Source organism: Strigops habroptila, chromosome 3 (genome assembly GCF_004027225.2).
Source record: "Strigops habroptila isolate Jane chromosome 3, bStrHab1.2.pri, whole genome shotgun sequence".
Lineage (NCBI taxonomy): Eukaryota > Metazoa > Chordata > Aves > Psittaciformes > Psittacidae > Strigops > Strigops habroptila.
In genome coordinates this window covers 54,885,069-54,894,162 of record NC_044279.2, presented here as the reverse complement: position 1 = coordinate 54,894,162, position 9,094 = coordinate 54,885,069, and the positions used below count along the sequence as shown (strand labels likewise).

General features: G+C 48.2%; 1 protein-coding gene across 1 annotated transcript; it reads right to left on the bottom strand.

The window, feature by feature from the left end:
* Positions 1–476: 476 nt before the first annotated feature.
* PKDREJ (polycystin family receptor for egg jelly) lies at positions 477–8,481 on the bottom strand. The gene has a single exon (XM_030480511.1). It carries the CDS (start codon positions 8,479–8,481, stop codon positions 532–534), a length of 7,950 nt encoding a protein of 2,649 aa, XP_030336371.1. The 3' UTR covers positions 477–531.
* Positions 8,482–9,094: the final 613 nt, after the last annotated feature.

Genomic DNA, 9,094 nt, shown 5'->3' with positions numbered 1-9,094 from the left:
AATGGGCATCCGTTCCTGTGCAAACCGGGCCTGGCTGGAATGGAGTTAGTAAAGCCATGAGATACAAGGTCACACTTCGCAAGAAAACTGGAGCGAGGGAAGCCATTTGAAAGTAACTTTGACACAGAGACCTGCAGGGCATCCGCCAGCCAGTGGTGAGTGACTGGCTTTGCATTGCTTGTGGGTTTGGGGTTTTTCCCCCCTTTGCTTCTTCAACTCTTGGTACCTCAACCCCCAGCGGGTTTTTCTCTCACTTGTGCCCTTTGATTCTCTTCCCGTGCTGCTGGGAGGGGAGTGTGCGAGCAGCAGGGGGGGGGTTACCTGCCAGCCAGGGTCAGCCCCCACACCGTGACAGCCAAGTGCCATTGAAATTGGTGCAGAATAGCCCAGAGAAAATGTGAACCCAAGCACTAGTGAGGGGATGAATGATAAAAAAATCTTAAAAGTAATTAATTTACTCATGAACGATTATTTGAAATACGAGTATTACAGAATAAAGCGGTCTTGAATACAAAACTAGTATCTCCTTTCTCATATGACAAGATAAACCATTTTCTTTCCATGTATTTTTCTGCTCTTGAGTCCTAAATGTCGCTGACGTCTTCTGTCAGGCTGCCCATAGACTGCCCTGTGAAAAAGGTCGGTCTCACTGGGTTTGGATTTTTTGCAGATCAGAAGATAAAATATCCTTCTGAGCCTTTGCAATACAAAAGTAACCATTTGTGCTTCATCAGATGGTTCTTCATATACGGGTTGTTTCATATCTGAATAGGCAGACATAATGACAGCTTGGAAGAGATTGATCAAGACACAGATCATCACCGCCACAAAAGAGGCTAGGAAAAGCCCACCCAGCAGCCTGTTGGATGAAAACGCGGTATCTCTGAAAGCTGAGACGCAGTAAGAGACTATGGTCTGAGCTGAGTGAATCATGTTATTGTAACTCTTTTCATGCTGCCCAAAGACAAGGTAGCCGAAAGCCATAAATACAAAGAAGCACAACACCACGATGACGGCCATTGAGGAGATTCCTGGAAGGGCTGCCAAGAGCGATCTTTGTGCCAGGTGCACGTCGTAAAAGAACTGAGAATATTTTAGAGTTTTCAAAATTACAAGAAATGCTAAAAAGCCCATCGTACCCCTTAAAAACTGATCTAAAAGAGAAACTGCATGAAAAGAAATGAAATCATTTGGGTGAAGTAAGTAAAACTTAACTACGTCTGCTCCCATCTTAAACTTTATGCCCTTTAAAAGAAAAAGAAGGAGGAATGCCAATTTTAAGACAAAGTTGATTATGTTGGAAATCTTTTTCACATAGTCTTTTTTTTCTCGGCCTATGACATGAAGCTCATCTGCAATGTAAATGATCAGAAAGGCAAAAACAATTGCAGACACAAACATCTGAGCTTTGGTTTGCTGATTAAAAATGGGGAGCGCAAAAGAGTGGACTGACAAACTTGGTTTGATGATCCCCAAATGAGACATTTCAAATATGACTGAGATGGTACAAAAGAGAGCTGCATCTGAGTTAAATGTAGTTAGTTCAACAATCACAGCCCATGTCTTTTCATCAAGCCAATTGTTCTGTTGTAGAGCATCCAGTCTTGTTGTTGAATTAGATCTTCCTTCTTCAGGGAAGAAGTAAAACGTGTATCCTGCAGGTCCATATGTGTGCAAATCTCCATACAAATAATACATCCACGGAGTCTTGTTTGGCTCATACATGAACCCATTGTAACTGCTGGCATCTTTGGAAACAGACTGGTTGGCAACTCTTGTCCAAGTGCCGGCGTAGTCACCTTTCTCTGGGATGTCGCTGCCGTACTTGTGAAGACAGTGGCTTTTGCTGATCAGAGAGTTATTTAGGAAGCTGTGAGGATGGAAACATTTTTTCTCAGTCCCTTTAGCCCGCACTTGCCTCATCCGGGGCAATCCGATGATTCTGGACCAGCTCTCGGGAAGAAAGGTTGGCTGAATGTCATTGTGGACCAAAGGCAAGAACACGTCTTTCACCCACACATAGATATCTTCTAGCTTATCTGCACTGGAAAGTTGTGGAGAGAATTGGTGATGGATGAAGCGGTTGTAGTAGAAACTGTTGGCTTTCTCAGCGGAATAGGCAAAATTTAATAGCAGTGTTAAAAAAACAAGGTGAGTGATGAAACCTGTGGTGAAAATAAATGCCTTGACTTTAATTTTTGCTCTTTTCTGCATTTTTGCAATATCATCGGCTTCTAAAGGCCTATAGTGCTTGGTGCCTCTGACTTCAGCGAGTTTCAAGTGCGCCTCTCTCATCTCATCAGCACTCATTGTGCCTCTAGCCAACATAAACTCACAACCCTTGCCCTGAGTTAACCATGGGATGTTTTCGCAGTGTTTTGGGCGAATTGTACTCACAGCTGAGAAAAAACTGATTTTTAGAATTGAAAGGAGAAACACGTTCTCGATAAAGGAGGCCGCAGATGCTATAAGCCACTCTAGTGAAGTCTGATAGCCGTAAGACAAACCATATAGCACAATGCAAAATGACGATAGCCCAGTTACAGCTATAACAAGTGCCCACGAGACATAGACACACCACCAAGAAAAAACGATGGGCATTCTCTTGCGAAGGAGCGTGGAGGCAGTGCCTGGTAGTTTCCTTTCTTCCTGAGAGTTGCCCCCTGCTTCTGCGTAGTTCTTACTAAAATTGGAATGTGATGGTGCCCTTCTCTGGCAGGCTTCAGCCGCTGGAGGGGAACACACAGTTTTCGCCTGCTCTTCTGTTCCAATTACCTTTGCATCTCTTTCAGGAACCATGCAATTCCCCCAGTTTTGGGCAGCTCCCTTGCTTCCCATTCTCTTGGAACGTGGTGGGCTCTGTGAGTTGCTGGGACCAGGAAGGGTCTCTGGGGGACTAATACTCCTCGATTGTGCTGAGAGGTACAATTTTTGCAAGCGGTCCTTTGAGTTCTTACGATTTCCAGACAGGAGGTGTGAGCTTCCCTTTGGGACCCTCTGAACCACACCATGAGGAGGAGGTTCCTTCTGGGAATACTTAAAAAAGGCAATTATCATCATTTCCACAGGTATGGTAAGCAAAGCACATTCAATTCCTAGTGTTATTGATCTCAGATACCTCAGGTGTACTGGAGATTCTTCGTTCTTCGTAGCGTTAAAGAACATGATGTTAACAAGCAGGTTTAATAACAATATTGCTAAACACGAAGACAACCTTTGGAGCCTGCTGAAAGTGCCAGTGAGATCGTTAGCAAAAATGGAGAGCCACAGATGGCCCTCTGTCAGGCTGTTGGCAAGTTTAATCAGAAAATAGTCCATTCTGGGCAGCAGTGTGTTGGGGCTTGTGACGGAAAATGTCCTTTCTATTAAGCGATCGCCCTTGTCGAGTGAAAGCCATTTCCTGCACATAAAGAACCAGGTCTTCCTAGTGGACATGTTCTCAACTTTGGCTCTGCTTAAGAACCAGCCTGGAGATGGGCCCTTGTTATTGTGCCAGACTCTGAGGGAACAAACATCTCCCAAGTCTTCCTTAGCAGTTAACAGAAAGCAGTCCATGCTTCCTTTTTGGAACGGTGGAAAACATGGCTGCCGTAAACAATGGACGTCGCTCATGCCGCTCTGGCCAATGAGCTGAAGAAAGACATCGGCTGTGGTTCCAGCTCCCCAGCGACTGCCTGTGTATAAAGTGACCAAAAAGCTCACTTTGTCAAAGGGGTCATTGTCCGGCAGAACTACAATCTTGTTTTTGCTGGCCCTGTCAGCTTTGTCCTTTCTCATGGCCCAGAGGGACAAAAGAAAGTAGGCGGCAAAAATAAAGAGCACTGTTAAGAGAGTCACTGGGTTTTTATGGATGTCTGCTATCAGGATTTTCCCCAGATCTACTGTGTTGGGGGTAACTATTACTTTGGCTGCCAGGAACCTGATGTCGAATGTGGATGCGTTTGATGCAGCGCGGACTGACAGGCTTCTGCGACTCCGCTTCATATTGCAGACACAGTGTATCTTCTGCCAGTCGGTCATGGAGCCAAGCCTGCACGTGTCTTCTCTCCACAGACTTAGGACCCCCTCCAGAAACAAGCACTGGTCACTAAAAACGTATATGCTCACCAGTCTCTGGCTTTGATACCTTACAAAATAGGGTGTCATCAAGACAATGGAGATGTTCTGAGTGTCAGTTCCGCTTCCTTGAGCTGTGGCTGTCAGCAGTGACTCTGGGAGACAGATAATATAGGGAGCCTTGATGTTACAGTCAGCGCTGGCTGTCTCGGTTTTGCTTTCAACCGTTGGCATGTTGTGAGAAGCAGCAAACGAAGCTATGGGATGAGCATCAGTGACATTGGAGCCTGTAAATACTAGCACCTTGAAAGTAACTTCTAATTTTGTCAGGATCTGGATGTATATGCTCTTGGTGTTTCCGTTGACTTCTAAAGTAAATCCTCCAGTAGTGTAAGATTCTGTTTTATCAGGTCCCATTGTTAACTGAAAAGTTGAAGATTCCTTATCCTTTCTAGCAATTGTAATTTCTGCTCCATCAGGCACTATCCCTAGCTGATCCCCATTAGCCTTGGTCTCTGCCATTTTGAACCCGAAAACCGTTGTTGCAATTTCTGTTGTGTGACCCAACCAGGGGAAGGGGTTCTCATCAAACTCAAAAAGGGCAGTGGAAATCACAGCAGCATGGGGCAATTCAGAATAATTTCCCTTTTTCAGTGATGGATAAAAGCAGTTCCTGCAGGTCTTTGTTGTAGAGGAAGCATTTACACTGTTCAAGGTTTCATCTTTCTTCAGAGTGATGTTCCAGTGTTTTGTTTCCATTAGAGTATCTGCTTCTCCAGGGACTTTGCCCTCGAGAACTATGTCCGTTAAATTTTCCATGATGGAGAAGACTTGTTTAACTGCACCTACATTGACATTCCTACGATGCAGAAGAGCAGCTCTCAGGATGTTGGACAAGCATGTTAGTATTCCACTACTCTGAATTTCTGCTTCCTCGGACCAATGCTGCTTGTTCCTCTGTATCTTCAGCAATCCCGTAACTTCTGTCAGTTTCCTAACGGCAAGGTCTTGTGATCTAAAGTTCAATTCACCAGGGTTTTCTGTGACTTGAGAAAGAGAAGCAACTACTTGGTTGATTTCCATTATGCTTTCAACTGAAATATTCAGGGCTATTTTAATCAGCCTTTCCCGAAACTGAGCATTAGGGAGCTGGATGGTTGGTGTGGCTTTAATATAGTTCAAGACTGAGGCTGTCAGATAAGCCAAATAACCTGCGCTAAAATAATCTCCAGTCTGGAGATAAGATGTCATTGGTGCGCTAAAACCGCTTACTGAGGCCAGCAGTTCATGAAACACAACAGCTACTGGTCGACTGTCAATTGGATTCTGCACGCGGGCATATAAATTCACTTGGGTAAATGCCCCAAGGGAATCGTGGACTTGAACGTAAAGTGTCAAGGTGTATTTCTGAGACGGTGCTCCAATGGGGAGAAATGATGGAGGAGTTTTAGGCTGATAACCAAAGTACATAATTATGCCAAATGTATTTTCCTCCACAGAGGTTATTTTGGTAGTTTTGTCAGAAGCTACTATCACTTTATACGTCAGAGGTAAATTGCTGTCAGAAAATCCACTGCATTGAACAACAAATTTTGTCAGAAAGGCAGTACCCCAGCGAGGGTTGATGGTACACTTGCCAGACCTAGGAGGAATATTTATCTTAAATGCATACCTGTAGATGGAGGACCTACCATCCCAGGTAGTTACTTTTAACAGAAGTATGTAGGATTGATGTGCAGTCTTTGTAAAAGTCAGAGCATGTATAGACAGGTAAGTCCCATATCTCCCCGTTGAGGTTCTGGAAGACCAGTCAAAGCTAATTTCTGTAGAGTTTTCTGAAAAAAGGGACCAGTAGTAGACTGGCTGGTTGTGTGTTCTACAGTTCAGGCATTTTCCAGACAAGGTAAATCTCTCTGTTGGAATAAGGCTGCTCCCGCAGTTTTCGAGGCATGTCACATCCAGGAAGAGTTGGGAGCCGGGCTGCACATTTACAGTTTGGTCGGCGTAACTCATCCTTGTATCCTTTTGAATCACTAGACGGAAGTAGTACACGGCGTTTCCTGGGAGGGATTCTGGTGGCATTGCTTGAACCGGATCTGAGGATCTTAACCATTTCAAGTCACTCTGGGCTGGATGGCACTTTTTTCCCGGGCTGATTTTCATGTTTTTGTAGTCTGATGCCTCTTTAGTACAGTACCAAGTAAATGTGATTCCCCCTAGTCCTTCCTGTGTGTATGAATCAGGATCATAGGATGCAGAGCCGTTGAGAGCCCAGTTGTCATAAAAACCCACTGTGCGGAATCTGCCTCCTGCAATATTTGCCACGAGACTGCTTCTCTCAACCAGAACGTAAATCTTATCTGAGTCCTTGACGACTTCTTTGGTAGCAGCCACGATTATCTCAAGAGTGAAATTAAACAAATACAGCCCATAATCTAAAGCAAATCTGGGAACTGTTAAGACTATCTTTTCTATACCATCTAATGAAGAAATGCTCATTGGCTTTGTCCAGTCCGGAATACTTGTGAAGTCCTGAAGAGGATAGACTCGCCAGAAGGGTTTAATAATTCTGACAACTGTGCAATCTGCCATCACTTTGGCAGAAAGGATGAAAGTTGATGCCCTTTTCTGGCGCAAGACAGAGCTATGAATAGTAGGTCTCTGTATATACACGCTGTGTATTTGACAGGTTTTTTCCTGGCAAGACACTGGTGCTTCTATGGTTTTTGCAGCATAGTTGTTGACTCTGGCTCTTAAAAGAGCTGGTATAAGTGTGCTTCTGGTACAGTTCACTTTTGCCACAAACCCTGTGTATTTCTCTGCATCAAAGGGTAAAGCAGAGCGACGGACAAAACGTGTGGCATTTCTTACATGATCACTGTATGTGTATGTGCTATTCTGGAGAAGGTGGTCTTTTTGTGTTCCAAAAATCTGCAGATGGAAGGTCCACTCACATTGTAGCATTGGATGTTGTGCAGGGATAAACCACACTAAATAAGTAAAGCTCTGCAGAAAAGGACTGCTGCTGCTGAAAACGTGGACTTCAAGGTCTCTTTCTGCAAGTGACCTAAGCAAAGTCCTCTTCTGGCTCACATAAAGGTACATATTGAACTTGTACCAATGGAAGGCCACAAACTCTATGGAGAATAAGTAGGAGAGGCCCTTGTGTTGGTAGAACACAGTGCGTGTGTTAGGGCCATCTGTGGAAATAGGGCTGTTGTTATCTTTGGTTGTGTAAAATGTTCCGTGGTTGTACCTGAAAACATACGTGCTACTGTTGGTCTTCCCTGGCTGAGGATTGACATGGGTGGGAGTTTGCCTGCCTGCAGTTAGACTGAGAGTACCATTGAGTAGATGTATTTCTCCTGTCAATTCCTCAAACTTCTTTCCATCAACAGGAAAGTAAATGCTGGCCATCACCACCTCACTCGGGTTCAGAGCTGTGGGAACAGCACAGAAGTTGCTCTGTAGGGTAAAGGCACTGTAGGAACGGACCCAACCTCCTATAGCCTGTGTGTCCACCAGTCTGTAGGCCACTGCCCATGGGTTAAGGGGCTGAAGCCTCCAGGAGAGGCTGAGTGGCTGTTGAGAAACACTAAGGAGTTTGGAGCTGACACTGAGGACATGCAGCAAGTCAGGCTCTACCCTGAGAGAGAGGTTGATGCTTATCTGAGGCATCTGCTCAATGCTGATTGAAGCAATGTGGAGCCCGGGATGCCTGTAGCGCACAGTCAAGCGGTAGCTGTAGTAGGTGGCACAGGTCTGCTGCAACTCGGCTGTTGGGTAGATATCAAGGGGTGGCGTCTCTTGGTGCTCACTGCTGGGAAGGAGAAGGGCAGAGGGGCTGCCTCCCTGGCTGCTGAAGCGGTACTGCCAGCCGGCACTCTTGAGACGTGCACACCAGCCCAGCTCTACTGGCTGCCACACGAGGATCAGGTGTGTCTGCGGCCAAAGCACAAAGAGCCGCATATCCTGGGCAGACATCTCGATGCTCACGTTGCGATGGAAGCACTCGGGTGCAGCACATGAGGCAGATGAGCACCACACTGTGAGAAGGCTGAAGCCCCCGGGCGGAGGATCACTGCCCGGTAGGAGGCCTGTTTGCAGCCTGACCTGGCCTGACCAGCGCGAGGTGTTCCTCACCCAGGCCGAGTTCAGGTACCAGGAGCAGCGGGGTGGGGATGGTGGCCACCCCGCTTTCCTCTCTGCCTGTGGCCTTGCTCCCGGGGCGGGCTGGTAACGCAGGTTCATGGTGCTGCTCCACAGGCATGAGACCCGGCGCTCACTGTCCTGCCCTTGAAAGACTTGTCCGTGAGGGCCCCAGCAGCTGACCAGCAGGGGCGGTGGCTGGAGGCGGGGAGAGGAGACCCCCGAGCCTTGGGGCCTGCAGCAGAGCAGCAGCAGGAGCAGGCGGAGCGCTGCCATGGCGGTGTGAGGTGCGGGACACCGAGTGGGGGATCGCGGTCACTGGGGAACGTTGTGGCCGTTGAGAGCTGGGGGCCCGGTCCCGCGCCGGGCCCGGCCCCGCCTCCTCTTCGTGCCCGGGGGCGCGGGGCGCGGAGCCGCCGGGCTCTGGCTGCGGGGGTCATGGCGCCGCTGAGGGACTGCAAGGTGACGGCAGGTCTGAGAGGAGCGGGACGGGAGCCGCTCGCCCGGCCGGGCCCTGCCGCAGCGGCCGCTCTGCCCGTGGCCCCTGCTCCTGCCGGGGTAGCGCCCTTGGGGCGAGCGGTGTCCTCCCGTGTGGGCCTTGGGAAAGCCCCGGGCCCGGCCGAGAGCCGGGCGGGGAGGCGAGAGCAGGGCAGCGCAGGGCGGGAGAGCCGCTGGGTCTGGGGCGGGAGAGCAGCGGAGCCGGCTGGGGCTGACGGGAGGGCGCGGAGAGGCAGCCCCCGGCTGGAGAGGGCGCTGCTGGAGAGAGCCCGTCTGCTTCAACCCGCGGAGCCTGACACTCGGGGTGGATTCATGGAATCAGCTTGGTTGGAAAAGACCTTTCAGATCATCAAGTCCAACCGTTACCCCAGCACTGCCAAGGCTACCACTA

What these genes read in the sequence shown, in the direction of transcription:
- PKDREJ (XM_030480511.1), bottom strand. Translation starts at nt 8,481, where the DNA reads ATGGCAGCGCTCCGCCTGCTCCTGCTGCTGCTCTGCTGCAGGCCCCAA.